Genomic DNA, 17,980 nt, shown 5'->3' with positions numbered 1-17,980 from the left:
AAAAAAAAAAAAAAAAAAACTATTAATAGGCTGAATAAAGAAAATATGGAATACTATGCAGCCATTAAAAGGAAATCATGTCCTTTGCAGGGACATGGATGGAACTGGAAGCCATTATCCTCAGCAAACTAACACAGGAACAGAAAACCAAATGCCACATGTTCTCACTTACAAGTGAGAGCTGAATGATGAGAACAGATGGACACATGGGAAGGGGAACAACACACACTGAGGTCTGTCAGGGATGGAGGGTTAGGGGAGGGAAAGCATCAGGAGCAAGAGCGAATGGATGCTGGGCTTAATACCAAGGTGATGGGTTGATCTGTGCACAAACCACCATAGCACACATTTACTTATGCAACAAACCTGCACATCCTGCACATGTACCCTAGAACTTAAAATAAAAGTTGAAGACAAAAAGAAAGAAAAAAAAACCAAACAACCGTCAATAAGGACCAGTTAAGTAAATATTCCTACATCTACACACAGAGAGCAAGTTGAATTTACATGAGCAGCACGATGCTGTTGAGATTCATGCATGCTGCAGCATGTGTCAGTTACTCCATTATACAGAGGCAACACTAGGCAACACTTATAAGAACATGTGGTGTTTGCTTGTCTGCCCCTGTGTTAGTTTGCTGAGGATAATGGCTTCCAGCTCCATCCCTGTCTCTGCAAAGGACATGATATCATTCCTTTTTATGGCTGCATAGTATTCCACATTTCTTTGCTTAACCAACATTGTTCTTTTTCAATATTGCTTTGGCTATTCCATATAAATTTTAGGATTACTTCATCAATGGATATCAAAAAATATATTTTGGGAGAGATTGTGTTTCATCTGTAGATCGATTTGGTGAAGATGCCACCTTAAGATTGCAGATATTTTGCAACCCACAAACATGGAACTTTTTTCATGTACTTAAATCTTCTTCAATCTTCCTTACCAATGTTTTGTAGTCTAACATTTCTGTTAAAGTTATTCCTAAGTATTTTTACGCTATGATGAATGGAATTACTTTCTTAATTTCATTTTCAGATAGTTCTCTTGTAATACATAGAAATTCCATTGATTCTTGCACATGAACCTTGTATCCTGTAAATTTGCTAAACATATTTATTAATTCTAATGGTTTTGTGGCCCAGGCATGGTGGCTCATTCCTATAACCCTAGAACTTTGGGAGGCCAAGGCAGGCGGATCACTTGAGGCAAGGAATTCAAGACCAGCCTGAGCAACATGGTGAAACTCCATCTCTACTAAAAAAAAAAAAAAAAAGCCAGGAGTGGTGGCACATGCCTGCAGTCCCAGTTAGTTGGGACACTGAGGCACAAGAATCACTTGAAGCCAGGAGACAGAGGTGGAAGTGAGCTGAGATTGTGCCACTGCACCACTGCACTCCAGCATGGGTGACAGAGCAAGACTCTGTCTCAAAGAAAAAATTCTAATTGTTTTGTAAGTACAGGCATTTCTCATTTTATTGTGCTTTGCTTTATTGTACTTCACAGATATTTTATTTTTTACAGATTGAAGGTTTGTAACAACTGTGCATCTGATAAATCAATTGGTGCTATTTTTCCAACAGCATGTGTTCACTTTGTCAGTATTTTTTAGCAATAAAGTATTTTTAATTAAAGTATGTACTTTTTTACATGTAATGCTATTGCAAACTTAACAGGCTGCAGCACAATATAAACATAACTTTTACATGCACTGGGAAACCAAAAAATGTGTGTGACTCACTTTCTTGCAATATTCATTTTATTGTGATGGTTTAGAACCAAACTTAGGATTTTCTACATACATTGAATAAATGTGATGAGAGCGGCCATCGTTGCGTTGCTAGATCTGGTCTCTTATCATTAAACATGTTAGTTACAGATTTTTTATAGGTGCCCTTTTTCAGGTTGAGGAAACTCCTTTTGATTGAGTTTCAGATAATTTTTTTTATCGTGAATAGCAGATTTTGTCAAATGCTTTTTTCAGAGGTATTGAGAAGATCATATGATTTTTGTCTTTTATGAACATGATATATTTCTGTATTACTTTTTTTTTTTTTTTAGGAAGCCTTACTCTGTCGCCTTTGCTGGAGTACAGTGGTACGATCTTGGCTCACTGAAACCTCCACCTCCTGGATTCAAGCCATTCTCATGCCTCAGCCTCCCAAGTAGCTGGGATTACAGCCATGCACTACCACTCCCAGCTAATTTTTTTGGTTGGTTTCACCTTTTTGTCCAGGCTGGTCTGAAACTCCTGACCTCAAGTGATCCGCCTGCCTCCACCTCCCATAGGGATAATAGGCACACACCATCAGACTCAGCCTTGGTATATTACATTGATTGATTTTGGGGTGTTACATCAAACTTGCATTTCTGGGATAAATCTAAGTCATTGTGTATAATCCTTTTTATATACATGCTAGATTCAGTTTGCTGACATTTTTCTGAGGATTTTTACATGTATGTTTATAAGAGATAATAGTCATTTTTTTGTGGTTTTTTCTTTTTTTGAGATATCTTGACTTTGGTATCAAAGTAATACTGGCCTCACAGAATGAGTTGGGAAGCATTTCCTCCTCTATTTTCAGAAAGAGTTTGTGAAAGATTGGTAATTTTTCATCTTTAAAGGCATGGTAGAATTCTCAAGCAAAGCCATCTGGGGATGAGCTCTTCTTTGTAAAAAGATTTGTATTTACTAATTCAATTTAGATTTTCTAGTTTTTCTTGAGCCAGTTTTATAATTTGTGTCTTTCTAGGAACTTACCCAATTCATCTTAGTTGTCTAATTTGTTTTCATAAAGTTCCTCACAGTATTCCCTTTTATGTCTATAAGATTGACAGTGAGCCCTCTCTTACATTCCCAATTTTGGCAACTTGAATACACTCTTTTTTTTACTTGGCTAGTATAGCTAAAAGTTTCTCAATTTTTTCTTTCCAAAATACTATCTTTTGGCTTCATTTGTTTTCTATACTGATTTCTGTTTTCTATTTCATTCATTTCTGCTCCAGTCGTTATCATTTTCTTCCTTCTGCTTGTTTTGGTTTTAGTTTGCTTTGTTTCCCTAGTTTCTTAAGGTAGGAGCTAGATTATTGATTTGAGATAGTTTTTCCTTTCTAATAGAGGCATTTGCAGCTATAAATTTTCCTCTAAGCCCTTCAGAGCATCTCATAAAATTTGATATGTTCTGTTTTCATCTTTACTCAGCCCAAAATATTTTCTAACTTCCTTGTTCCTTTTTTGACTGTGGGTTATTTAGGTGTATGTTAATTTCCAAATACTTGTGAATTTCCCAAAATATCACTGTTATTAATTTCTAATTTAATTTCATGTGATGAAATAAAATATTTTGCAGGATTTCAATCCCTTCAAATTTACTGAGACTTGCTTTATGGCCTAGAAGGTAGTCTGTCCTGGAAAACATTCATGTGTGCTAGAGAAGAATATGTATTCTGTTGTTGAATGAAATGTTTTATAAATGTCAGTTAGATCAAGTTAGCTAATACTGTTGCTCATATCTTCTATCTGCTCACTGATTTTCTGTCTAGTTCTATCCATTACTGAGAGTGGGGTATTGAAGTCTCACAACTATTATTTCTGAATTCCCAGTTTATCCCTCTAATTCTATCCGTTTTTGCTTCATACTTTTTGGGATTATTTTGTTGGGTATGCATATGTTTATAATTGTTGTATCTTCCTGATGAATTAACCTTTTTGTCATCATAAAATGATCCTTTTTTTGCTAATAATATTTCTCCTCTTAAAGTCTATTTTTTTCTGATATTAGTACAACCACTCCTGCTATAACTACTGTTTACATTAACCTATTTGTGATTTTGGACCTAAAGTGTGTCTCTTGTGGACGGCATATAACTGGATCTTGTACTGTCAAGTCATATGATCTCTGCCTTTTTCGGTGTGTTTAGTTCATTCACATTTAATGTTACTATTAATAAAGTTGGATTTATGTCTATAATTTTGCTGTCAATATTCTGTACCCCACGTCTTTTTGTTCCTCTGTTGCCATCGTTTTTGTATCAAAGACATACTTTCTAAAGATCATTTTAATTCCTCTGTTAACTTTTTAATAACATTTTTAATTGCCTTCTTTGTGGTTGCTCTAGGGATTATAATATGCATCTTGATATATTGCTATCTACTTCGGATTAATACTAACTTAATTCCTATAAAATATGGAAACTTTGCTTAAAATTAGCTCCATTCCTTCTCCCCTCCTTTATGCTATTGTTAGATAATATATGGATGTCGTTTATAACATACATGGATGTAGTATATCTAACTACATCCAAGACAGTGTTGCAAGTATTGCTTTATGCAAACTTTTTTAAATTAGTTGAGAGAAAAAAGAGAAAATATACTTATAGTCATTTATATTAACCACACTTTTACCATTTCTAGTACTCTCCATTTCTTCCTGTTGATTAAGGTACTTACTGTCTGGTGTCATATTATGGATCTAATATAGCGTCATGTCAATCCCTCTCCTTTGTGATATTACTATTATATTTACCATATATTTGCATGTTATAAGACCAAGAATAGGATTTATAACTAGTTTTATTGAATTGCCTTTCAAATTGGTTAGCATAAATGATAAACTATATATTTATATTCTCCTATATAATCACCTATGTAATTATCTTTACTGGTACTTTGTATTTCATGTGGCTTAAAATACTATCTGGTGTGACTTTCTTTCCACCTGAAGAATTTTCTTTGCTATTTCTTTTAAGGCAAGTCTGCTAGTCACAAAGTCTATCAGTCTTCATTCATCTGGGACTATCTTTATTTCATCTTCATTTTTACAAGCTACATTACTGGATATAAAATTCTTGGTTGATAGTTTTTTTTCTTTCAGCACTTTTAATATGTCATCACACTGCCTTCTGGCCTCCGTTGTTTCTGATGAAAAGTTGACTATTGTTTTTTATTGTGCTTCTCTTGTATACAAATTTTTTTTCTCTTGCTGTTTTCAAGATTCTCTCTTTGTGTTTGGCTTTCATCTGTTTGAATGATATGTCTAGGTATTCACAGAGCTTCTTGGGTGCATAGATAAATGTTTTACACCAAATTTGGAAAATATTCAGTTACCTTTTATACAGGTATGTTTTATGCCTTTTTATCTTCTTTCTGGGACTCCAATTACACATTTGTTGGTTTGCTCAGTAGTGTATTCTTGGCCTCTGAGGCTCTGTTCATTTTTCTTTATTCTTTTTCCTCCTGCTTTTCATATTAGATAGTCACTGTTGATCCATCTTCGAGTTTGCTGATTCTTTTTTCTTTTTGGTCACTCAGATTTGCTGTTGAATCACTCTAGTAAATTTTTTTATTTTGGCCATTGTATTTTTCAACCCCAGGATTTTCATTTGGTGCTTATCATTTCTACCTCTTTATTAATATTCTATATTTGATAAGTCGTTGTCATTCCACTTTCCTTTAAGTCTTTAAACTTGATTTTATTTATTTATTTAAATATACTCGTAATAGCTGTTTAACAGTTTTTGCTACATTCCACATGTAGCAAATGTAAGTAGTCTCCAGTTACTGTTTTTTTGTGTGTGTATGGGTCACTCCTTCCTGTTTCTTTGCATGTCTCATAATTTGTTGTTGAAAAACTGGACATTCTAGGTAACATATTGCAGTAACTCTGGGTTCTGATCTCCTTCCCCACCCAACCAAGGCTGACGGTTGTTACTGTTTGCTTGTTTGTTTGTTGTTTGTTTATTGACCCACCCAGACTGATTCTGTGATGTCTGTTTCTCTCACAGCATGTAACCACTGAGATGTCTGCTTAGAGGTTTTTTTTTTTTCTTGTTTTTATTTTAAGCCTGACTTCCTAGATCAGCATAGCTTAATGGTCAGCCAGTGACTGGCCAGAGGTTGAGCCACACCTTATGCCAGGAAGGCTTTACCTTTTGTCAGTGGCTCTCTGCGTGACTTGGAGAATTCATTCAAAATTCCAGATTTTTATGAGTCTCCAGTCTCTCTTGAATGTGTATACAGCCTTTTGCATAACTTCCAGACCACCAGATACATGTGGCAACTTTTCAAGACCCTCTTTAGTTGTATGATTACCTGGATTTCCATGTTAAATTTTTGGCTGGCCTGTTGGCCTACTGCTTGACCTAACCGGTACTGCAACCTCAAGCTAGCTGCAACTGTGGTCTTCCATGATTGTTTGTCACTGAGATAACCATTGTTTTCAACATCCCTGGGCATGGAAATAAAGTCAGTCTCTCTCTGCTGGTACTGCCAATCCTCCCACAATCCCCACCACCTGGATAGAACTTCCTCACCACAATCACAGAGCTGGAGGTGAAGAGGCAATGCTAAAACACTACAGACTCCCACTGCTCTTTCTGAAATTCTGAGAACCAGTAGACTTTCTTAAATTAACCCTTCTCAGTTTGTTGTATGCCTTTGGTCAAATTTCCTGTCTTTAAATGACTGTCTTTGGCAATTTTGTCTAGCTTTATAATTGTGCTGGGGAAAGAGGATTTGCAGAGATCTGCCCACAAGTCCTTTCCACTTGCAGGGATGAGTTTTTGTGGGCACAAAGCCAACAGTATACACTACTATATTTCATGGAAGGAACTGAGGCCAAGGGAGTGGAAGTGTTTTGTCTAAATTCCCACAGCAAGTCCATGGGAGAGGTAGGACCAGAACCACCCCTTTGCTCCTGCCAACAAACCAACTCTCTTCTTCTGCCTTAAAGGGAAAATGTAATGGCAGCCACATGTCCACTAGAGGGCTCCCCAAACCAGGCTTCTCACCCAGAAAGTACAATGATCTCACAGGAGACTTAAAATTGGACTTTATTTTCTTTTGCCATAAGCCCAGGGAAAGCAATAAGGATACACCCCTCCGTACAACCCGGAAGCTGGTAGTATACAGAAGAGGTTGAGAGCTAAGAGTTGGGAGGACACCATGTGAGTGATGTAGATGGATACAGAGGAGCAGGAGGAGGAGGGCTAGGAGCAGCCAAGAGAGTAAGTGAAGAAAGAGTGGAGGAGAGATCTTTCTCATCCTTTGAAGAAGAATAAAAAGTAGCAATAGCAAATAGTATTCTCTTTGTGATTCAGATATCAACAGAAATATATTGCTTTAAGCAGATGTCTGTCTTGATAAATGGCAAAGGGATCAGAGAACAATGTTTTAAAATGTTTGTAAGAAAGTCTGAAGTTTAAATATTTTGCAGCTTATTTAAAAAAAATCAACTCAGGTTCAACATTTGCATGTGCAGATGCAGATAAACAGTTAAATTACCTTTAATTTTAATTTAGGTATGTACAGACTTTTGATTCATAGATTTTCTAATTACTGTTTCCTTTCAGACATTGGTAAATGAGAGAGGAAGAGAAGTTTTTTAGCCTAATTTCTTTATATAAACATATGTGCTAAGCTGAGGTCGCTTCTGCTATCATACACACATGACACAGGAAAGCCCATAGGCCCATCCTCACTATTACAGTAACCTAAGGACCATTACTATCTAAGTCCTGACACTAGTCAGGAAGAACAAAAGATGAACAAGAAGTATAGAACAGCTAACAGAGCTCAACTCAGTCCAACTCGGGCTATTACTTCTGGCATTGATCAGAGTAAAAGGAATTGCAGTAACAGTAAGATTATGGGACAGGTTTTGCTGAGTCAGTCCAGAGGGAAAGCCAATTGACAAGTTATGTTACCCTTGATTCAAGGGTAACTCTACCTGACCCCATCTCACTCTACCTGAGCACAGACCCCAATAGCTGAGAGTCCTAACCAATGACTTTCACCCACCATCCGCAGATCTAGTGGAGGGCAGGGCTCTCAGAGTCTGCCAAGCCAGCTCGACAGTCACGTCTGTTCTTTCTAGGAACACGCAGTCTGTTCTTCACCATCTCTCCAGCTTGGACACACTTCCCCACCAACCAAATAGCCAGTTACTTCCCACTCAACATGGCTAGGTCAGTCCCGACAAGCAATCGATCAAATCTTTGTTGTTGTTTCCTGGAAAAATGACAGTAAGAGGATAGCCCAGTTCATTGTGAGGCTAGTTTAAGCCAGAAGAAAGCTCACAAAACCCAAGTTCTGTTCAATAAAGATGTCAAACAATCTTTGTGGTACAGAAAACAGATGGCTCAGGGATTAGAGAAGGAAAGAGGAGGGAATTTTGGAATTTTAAGTATTTTCTTTTGCTCTAACACTCTCATCTGCAATATTGCCACTGGATGGGGTAGTAAGGTGCAAACTAAATGGGATTCAGAGACTTAACAGTTATCCACTCTCTTGTTAAATTTCCTCCCACTGTAAATAAATTATATTGAGTATTGATTCCCAGCCTTGGGAATTTAAATTACAAATTTAAATCACCTGTGGAGCTTTAAAAGGTTTAGATTGGTCTGGAGTATAGCATAGGTGCTAGAGTTTTAAAGGCTCCACAGGTCAGTCTAAGGTGCCGCCAAGGTTGTGGTTATACTGGAGGCTTTTCTGCAGTCCCGTCTTTCCCTTTTCCTTTGCTTTAACATCTCTCCAGCATTTCATGAATTTCTGCTAAGTTCATGAGCCACAGTTAAGCTGTCTGCATGCTCCAGAGCTACCTCCAATCCCAGCTGATGCTGCCACCTTCAATTCCAGGTGAAGATTTTGCTGCCCTCTTTGTCTTTGTGTGATTGGGTTAATTCAAAAGCCTTGTCTTCAAGCTCTGAAGTTCTTTCTTTTATTAATACTTGTTCAGCTCTGTTTCCCATTGCATTTTGTGTATCTCTAAGTATGTCATTTCCATAAGTTACACTTATTTTTTCTTTATAGTATCTATTTTTCTGGAGCATTTTTCATCCATATCCTGTATTGTCTTTAAAAAATAAGTTTGTTTTCACCTTTCTCTAGTATCTCCTTGAACAGCTTAATAACCAACCTTCTGGGCTTGGTGTGGTGGCTCATGCCTTAATCCCAGCACTGTGGGAGGCCGAGGCAGGTGGATCACCTGAGGTCAGGCGTTCAAGACCAGCCTGGTCAACATGGCAAAACCCCTTCTCTATTAAAAATACAAAAATTAGCAGGGCATGGTGGCACATGCCTGTAATCCCAGCAACTCTGGAAGTTAAGGCAAGAGAATCTCTTGAACCCAGGAGATGGAAGTTGCAGTGAGCTGAAATCGTGCCAATGTACTCTGGGTGACAGAGCAAGACTCTGTCTCAAAAATAATAATAATAATCAACCTTCTGAATTTTGTTTGTCCCTTTGAAATAAACTGCCATTTCAAAGCCCCCTTTACATCTGCACAGGTTGGCAACCCAGCTCTGGCTCTTCTCCCAGAAACTGGCACCCACTTAGAGAAACCCCTCTTTTGTAAGGCCTCCTATCTGACAAAGACAAAGAAAACAATAATCAAAAATATGAACAAAGCCTCCTAGAAATTTGGGATTGTCTTAAATGATCAAAACTAAGAATTATTGGTGTTTCTGAGGAAGAAGAGGAATCTAAAAGTTTGGAAAACACATTTGAGGGAATGATTGAGGAAAACTTCCCTGGCCTTACCACAGATCTAGACATCCAAATACAAGAAACTCAAAGAATACCTGGGAAATCCATCACAAAAAGATCATCACCCAGGCACATAATCACCCCATTAACTAAAATCAAGGCAAAGGAAAGAATCTTATGTGCTGTGAGGCAAAAGCATCAGGTAACCTATCAAGAAAATCCTATCAGATTAACAGCAGATTTCTCAGCAGAAACCCTACAGAACAGAAGGGATTGGGGTCCTATCTTTAGCCTTCTCAAGCAAAATAATGGTCTGCCAAGAATTTTGTATCCAGCAAAACTAAGCTTCAAAAGTGATGGAAAAATAAAGTCTTTGGACAAACAAATGCTGACACAATTCACTATGACCAAGCCAGCACTATAAGAAAAGTTAAAAGAAGTTCTAAATCTTGAAACAAAACTTCAAAATACACCAAAATAGAACCTCCTTAAATCTCACACAACCTATAAAACAATAACACAATAAAAAAAAAAAGATATTCGGACAACAACTAGCATAATGTATAAAATAGCACCTCACATCTCAATACTAATATTGAATGTAAATGGCCTAAATGCTCCACTTAAAGGATACAGAATGGCAGAATGGATTAAAATCCACCAACCAAGTATCTGCTGTCTCTAAGAGACTCACCTAACGCATAAAGACTCACATAAACTTAACATAAAGGGGTAGAAAAGATATTCCAAGCAAATGGAAACCAAAAGTGAACAGGAGTAGCTATTCTTCTGTAAGACAAAACAGCCCTTAAAGCAATAACAGTTTAAAAAGACAAAGAGGGACATTATGTAATGATAAAAAGATCAGTCCAACAGGAAAATATCACAATCCTAAATATATATGCACCTAACACAAGAGCTCCCAAATTTATAAACCAATTATTACTAGACCTAAGAAATGAGATACAGATGACAGCACAATAATAGTGAGGGACTTGAATACTCCACTGACACCACTAGACAGGTCATCAAGACAGAATGTCAACAAAGAAACAATGGACTTAAACTATACCCTAGAATAAATAAACTTAACAGATATTTACAGAACATTCCACCCAACAACTGCAAAATATACATTCTTTTCATCTGCACATGGAACATTCTCCAAGACAGATCATTTGATAGGCCACAAAACAAGTCTCGATAAATTTAAAAACATCGGAATATCAAGTACCCTCTCAGACCACAGTGGAATAAAATTAGAAATTAACTCTGAAAGGAACTCTCAAAACTTTACAAATACATGGAAACTAAGTAATCTACTCCTGAATGACCTTTGGTCAACAATGAAATCAAGATTTTTAAATCAAGAATTTTAAAATTCTTTGACCTGAACAATAGTAGTGACACAACTTACCAAAAGCTCAGTGACACAGCAAAAATGGTGCTAAGAGGAAAGTTTGTAGCATTAAATGCCTACATTAAAAAAAAAAAAAATCTAAGGTCACACCTCAAGAAACCAGAAAAACAAGAATAAACCAAACCTAAACCAGCAGAAGAAAAGAACCAAGATCAGAACAGGACTAACTGAAATTGAAATCAGAAAAAAAAAAGCACAAAAGATAAGTGAAACAAAAAGCTGGTTCTTTGAAAAGATAAACAAAATTGATAGACCACTAACGAAATTAACCAAGAAAAGAGAAGAGATCCAAATAAACTCAATTAGAAAAGACATGGGAGATATTACAACTGATACCACAGAAATACAAAAGATCACTCACATACACAAACTAGAAAATCTAGAGGAGATGGATAAATTCCTGGAAATATACAACAACCCTCCTAGATTAAATCAGGAAGAAATAGAAACTCTGAACAGACCTATAACAAGTAGCAAGATTGAAACAGTAATTTTTTTAAATGCCAACAACAAAAAAGTCCCGGACCAGACAGATTTACAGCTGAATTCTATCAGGCATTCAAAGAATTGATATCAATCTTACTGAAACTATTCCAAAAGACAGAGAAAGGGGACTGCTCCCTAAATTCTTATATGAAGCTGGCATAACCCTAATGCCAAAACCAGGAAAGGACATAACAAAAAAAGAAAACTACAGACCAATATTCCTGATGAACAGTAATATAAAAATCCTCAACAACATACTAATTAACTGAATCCAACAGTATATCAAAAAGATAATACACTATGACCAAGTGGTTTTCATACCAGGGATGCAGGGATGGCTCAATATATGCAAGTCAATAAATGTGATATACCACATAAACAGAACTGAAAACAAAAATCACATGATCATCTCAATAGACACAGAAATAGCATTCCGCAAGATCCAGTATCCCTTTATGATTAAACCCTCAGCAAAATCAGCATAGAAGGGACATACCTCAAGGCAATAAAAGCCATCTACAACAAACCCACAGCCAACATTATACTGAATGGGAAAAAGTTGAAAGCATTCCCCCTGATAACTGGAACAAGACACAGATGCCCACTTTCACCACATTTATTTGATATAGTACTGGAAGTCCTATCCAGAGCAATCAGACAAGAGAAAGAAATAAAGGACATCCAAATCAGTAAAGAGGAAGTCAAACTGTTGCTGTTTGCTGATATGATCATATACCTAGAAAATCCTAAAGCCTAATCCAAAAACTCCCAGAACTGGTCAATGAATTTAGCAAAGTTTCAGGATACAAAATTATTGTACACAAATCAGTAGCCCTGCCATACACCAGCAATGACCAAGCTGAGTATCAAATCAAGAACTCAACCCCTTCTACAACAGCTGTAAAAAACCTAAAATAAAATACTTAGGAATATATCTAACCAAAGACATGAAAGGTTTCTACAAGGAAAATAAAACACTGCTGAAAGAAATTACAGATGACACAAACAAATGGAAACACATCCCATGCTCATGGATGGGTAGAATCAATATTGTGAAAATGACCATACTGCCAAAAGCAATCTACAAATTCAATGCAATTCCCATCAAAATACCATCATTCTTCACAGAACTAGAAAAAACAATGCTAAAATTAATATGGAACCAAAAAAAGAGCCCACAGAGCCAAAGCAAGACTAAGCAAAAAGAACAAATCTTGAGGCATCTTTGAACTGTACTGCAAGGCTACAGTTACCAAAACAGTACTGGTATAAAAACAGGCATGTAGACCAGTGTAACAGAATAGGGAACCCAGAAATAAAGAAAAATACTTACAGTCAACTGTCTTCAATAAAGCAAACAAAAACATGAAGTGGAAAGGACATCCTATTCAACAAATAATGCTGGGATAATTGGCAAGCCATATGCAGAAGAATGAAGCTGGATCCTCAACTCTCACCTTCTACAAAAATCAACTCAAGATGGATCAAAGACTTAACTATAAGATCTGAAACCATAAAAATTCTAGCAGATAACATCAGAGAAACCCTTCTAGACATCGGCTTCAGCAAAGAGTTCATGATCAAGAACCCAAAAGCAAATGCAATGTAAACAAAAATAAATAGATGAGACCAAATTCAACCAAAAAGCTTCTGCACAGCAAAAGAAACAATCAGCAGAGTAAACAGACAACCCACAGAGTGGGAGAGAATATTCACAAACTATGCATCCAACAAAGGACTAACACGCAGAATCTGCACAAACAAATTGCAAGAAAAAAAAAACAAACAATCCTATCAAAAAGTGGGCAAAGGACATGAACAGACAATTCTCAAAAGAAGATATATAAATGGCCAACGAACATATGAAAACAATGTTCAACATCACTAATTATCAGGGAAATGCAAATCAAAACTACAATGCAATAATACCACCTTACTCCTGCAAGAATGGCCATAACTTAAAAATCAAAAAATAGTATGTGTTAGCATAGATGTGGTGAAAAGGGAACACTACTACACTGTTGCTGGGAATGTAAACTAGTACAACCACTATGGAAAACACTATGGAGACTTCTTAAAGAACTAAAAGTAGAACAATTTGATCCAGCAATCCCACTACTGGGTATCTAACCAGAGGAAAAGAAGTCATTATATGAAAAAGACACCTGCATATGCATGTCTATAGCAGCACAATTCACAACTGCAAAAACAGTATTTCATTACATTTCCTTTTCATAAAAGGAAAAGCTGATACATTGGAATTCATCAGAATTTAAGAACCTGTTCTGAAAAGACAAGTCATGGATGAAGAGAAAATATTACAGAATATGTATCTGATGACATACTTGCATACAGAGCCTCTGAAGAACTCACAAAACATACAAACCAATAGGAAAAAATGGGCAAAAGATTTGAACACTTCACCAAAGATTATGCATAAGGATGGCAAATACACACATGAAAAGACGTGCAACATTATTAGTCATTAGAAAAATGCAAATGAAAACGACAATGAGATATCTACACATCTATTAAAATCACTAAAATCTAGAAGATTGACCATGCCAAATGCAGATGAACTGGAACTCTTATACACTGCTAGTAGGAATGTAAAATTATACAACCACTGTGGAAAACAGTATTTAAGAGCGCTTTTAGAATTTGTCTGGAAGGCTTGGAAAGCCCCAACAAAGAAAAGAAATTTAAAGGAAAACAGTAAGTTAAATATACATCTACCACATGACCTAGCCATTTCATTCCTACATATTGACCCAAGAGGAAAAAATACACAGTCTGCACCAAGACTTGTACATAAATGTATATAAAGCAGATTTGTGATAGTCAAAAACGAGAAGCAACTCAAATGCTCAATCAACAGGTGAACAGATAAGAGTGGTAAATCCATGTAATGAAATACTACTCAGTAATAAAAAGGAATGAACTGTTGATAAAAAGCAATAACATGGATGTCACTCGAAATAGTTATATGAAGTAGACAAAGAAGTGCACATACAATATGATTTCATATAAATCTCTTAAAAATGCAAACAAATCTATGGTGACAAAAAGCATATCAGTTGTTGCCTGGGGATGGGAGTGGTGTGGGAAGAAAGAGGGATTACAAGACGCACAAAGAAACTTGTAAATTATAGAGATTATCCATTATCTTGACTGTGGTGAAGATTTCACAGGATATACATAGATATCAAAATGTATCAAGCTGTATGCTTCACAGGTGTATATATATGCCAAATGTATCGAGTTATATATTTTAGATACATGGAGTCTATGTCAATTATACCTCGGTAAAGCTGCCTTAAAACAAAGCATAACCAACATCCCAAATCAGGATATTTATTAGACCATCTAAACCAAGCTTGTCCAACCCACAGCCCACAGGCCACATGCAGCCCAGGACAGCTTAGAATGTGGCCCAACACAAATTCATAAGCTTTATTAAGACATTATGAGTTTTTTTTTGTGGTTTTCTTTTTAAGCTCATCAGCTGTTGTCAGTGTTAGTGTATTTTAGGTATGGCCCAAGACATTTCTTCTTCTTCCAATGTGGCCCAGGGAAGCCAAAAGATTGGAGACCCCTGGAAACAAAGTAAAATACAATATGTAGAGGAGCTGCCAGGAGGTTAAAGAGAGTCACTTTTAGAATCCTTGTTATACCTACCTCAGTTGCTTGCTTTATCAACTTGCCTTCATTCTCAGGCTTGGGAATTGAGATCCACTCTGCTCTCTGGCTGGGTGTGGTCTCCAAGCTAAGGACAGGCTTCTCTCTAAATGATTTTGCAATCATATAGTTAACAAATATTACTATTTCATAATTATTGGAAAATCTGTATTACAGATTTGTGATTTTTAAGATGCCTTTTGGCTTCCAGACTAGGGAACATTTCCCTCCTAAGCTTGTTTCTGTGAACCCATTAGCTTTTATACAAAAGAACTGCTGTTTGCTGGTTTTCTGACAATTGTTTAAATGCTAATTAACGATAGCAAGAAGTAGTTTTGGGGGTTTCTATTTTTTAATTTGCTAATAATCTCTTTTTAATGTTTATCAAAGTGATACTTGCAGATTGTTGTTGTTGGTTCTGCTTTTTTTTAAGGAACCAGGACATAGGAATTTATAATGAAATACAAGGAGCCTTCCTCCTTTTCCTCCTCATCCCAGCCCTACTGCAGAGGCAAACTCCTTGAAATCTAGAGCTGTCTCTTCCAATAATTAGCTTCAGATCTCTAAGCAAGCTTGATGAGGCACAACACTGTAACTGCAACATGAATGAAATCAGTATATTTCTCACTGTAACATGAACGAAATCAGTATATTTCTGTCTGAAAACCAAATGTTACAGGAGAGGACAGAAATGCAAGGCAAGAACGTGCTTTCAAGCATATTAAATTAAGGTAGTACAGTAGCATAAAATATCTTGGAGTCCAAACGATCTAGGTCTGAATTCTGTGATTGCCATCCCACCTTGAGCTAGTTAATGTCTGACCCTCAGCTTGATTATCTTTAAAACAAAGATGAAAATATGTGTCTCACGGAGGTGTCAAGAGGGTGAAAAGAGACAGCACTGTACATCCGGTGCACCAGCAACTCAGAAACGGCTTTTTCTTTACCTTTTCCCATGCTTTAAACTCTTCTCCAGAAAAAACGAGTGTATGGGGCCGGTGGGACACCCCTCATTTTCAATATAGCTCCTCTCCAAAATTTCAGCCCCTCAACATTTTTTAAAGCAGCAACCATCACGTCGTTAAGGAAAGTGAATTCAGGGACTCTGCCAAAGGCCAAGTCACCGTTCATTGATTAGTGAGACCAAGAACAATACTGTAGGCCTCCTGCTAAAAGCCATTCGTGTCTCTGGGGTCTAGAGAATGGCCTTGTGGCTAGAAACGGCTGCAACGCAAGTCTGTGACCAGCAGGTCGCACGCCCAGTACAATCTGTGATCACCCAGGATCACACCGGCCTTCCCCTTGCTGGGGCAAGCTGGTTCGCACGAAAACCACGTCTGGGTTTGTTTTACAGAACTGCATTCCAAGTCAATCCTTCAAAAAACTTCCTCCCCCCAATCTTCTTACCCTTGCTGGATGCTTCTGCCCTGTTCTAACGTGCAGGCTGCAGGCTGCTTGGCTGGGAGCTGGGCCAACGCTGCGGATCCCACGGATTCTTCTAATTCAAGGGAGGGGGGGAGGGGCGGGGGAATGCTATTTAGACCTGCGAAAGGAGAATTCGAGCAAGCACCTTGACCGCTACGGGAGAATGGGCTCAGAGCTCTAGCCTAGCATAGTGCCTGGCTCCTGGTTAGGCCTCAGGAAATGCTGGGATGAATGGAGAGGGTTGTGGAACTAGCTTTTGCAGCGGGTTCAGTTCCTCCGCCAGAGAGAGACTTTGGAATTCCTGGGGACGGAATCGGAATCCGGGAGAGGATGGAGAAGGGCGCCTCGTCTCTGCCCTAAGCCCGATGGGAGGAACTTTTGCAGAACTACAGCCGGTCTTGACTCCGCCCTCGGGAGCCGCTGCCACTGCCTCACCTTTACAGGAGAGACAGCAGGAAGGAGGGAGCGACTGCCCGGCTTGTTTTGGTTAGCTTATAACAAGAGGTCGTGCTGAAATATTCACTCAGGATGGCAAACAGACAACACAATCGCCAGGTGTCTAAGGAGCTTTGAGGGTGGCCGGGCGCGGTGGCTCACGCCTGTAATCCCAGCACTTTGGGAGGCCGAGGTGGGATAATCACTTGACGTCAGGAGTTCGAGACAAGCCTGATGGTGAAACCCCGTCTCTACTAAAAATACAAAAATTAGCTGGGCGTGGTGGCGGGCGCCTATAATCCCAGGAGGCTTATAGGAGGAGGATGAGGCAGGAGAATCGCTTGAACTAGGGAGGCGGAGGTTGCAGTGAGCCCAGATCACGCAACAGTGTGAGGCTCTGTCAAGAAAAGAAAAGGAGAAGGGGAAAAGGAAAGAGAAAAAGGAAAAGGAGTTTGGAGGGAACGGCCGGCTGGGACCTGGAAGACAACCCAGAGGGGCTTCCCGGCCCGGGCACGGTGGCCTCGTGGGGAGGGCACCCGTTCTTGGGGCGGACCTGAGTGGGTCGCAGTTAAACGCCTGGGCGCAGGCTGCTGGTCCTTGGGCGCGATACTGACGGTTTGCGAGGCGGGTTTGGGGCGGGGTGGGGGAATCCTAGGGAGGCGGAGCGCGTACTCCCCGGCGGCGCCCGGGCTCAGGCCCATCCCGCCTCTGCGGCCTCGCCGGCCCCCAGGTCCTGCAAGGGACGACGCGCCTGGTCCGGGGGATCGTGGGCACCGGGGGCGGCTCGGGGAGGAGCCGCGGAGGGGAAAGCGCGGCGCGTGGCAAACGGTCGGGGCTCGCGGAGCGGCGACAGCGGCGCGGGCGCAGTGAGCGCGTCAGAGAAAAGAGTGGGGCGAAAATGGGGGAGCTGTAGGTCTTTTGGGGGAAGGAGGCGTAGGAGGTTTTCGTTGGGGGGAAGGTCGTGGAAACAGTAAAGGCTCAGAGGTGATGTCTAAACTGGCTGGAGAAGCTAAACGGTTTGGAACAGAGGCGTGACTTGGAGGCCTAAGTG

The 17,980-nt window shown here is 38.8% G+C and overlaps 1 protein-coding gene across 3 annotated transcripts in view; it reads right to left on the bottom strand.

The window, feature by feature from the left end:
* PLAAT5 (phospholipase A and acyltransferase 5) overlaps positions 1-17,764 on the bottom strand; it is a 29,133-nt gene extending 11,369 nt beyond the window's left edge. For 2 of the 3 annotated variants that reach the window (XM_017516934.2, XM_017516933.2), the window contains exons 1-3: positions 17,483-17,764; positions 16,477-16,612; positions 15,070-15,175 (exon numbers count right to left, since the gene is read on the bottom strand). In XM_017516934.2, coding sequence (XP_017372423.1) covers positions 15,070-15,175; positions 16,477-16,612; positions 17,483-17,630 — 390 coding nt within the window. In that variant the 5' untranslated portion in view covers positions 17,631-17,764. The remainder of the gene's footprint in view (positions 1-15,069; positions 15,176-16,476; positions 16,613-17,482) is intronic. The other variant, XM_017516935.2, reaches the window with a different exon arrangement.
* Positions 17,765-17,980: the final 216 nt, after the last annotated feature.

This window comes from Cebus imitator, unplaced genomic scaffold, assembly GCF_001604975.1.
Source record: "Cebus imitator isolate Cc_AM_T3 unplaced genomic scaffold, Cebus_imitator-1.0 Scaffold609, whole genome shotgun sequence".
Lineage (NCBI taxonomy): Eukaryota > Metazoa > Chordata > Mammalia > Primates > Cebidae > Cebus > Cebus imitator.
This window is presented reverse-complemented; position numbering and strand designations above follow the sequence as displayed.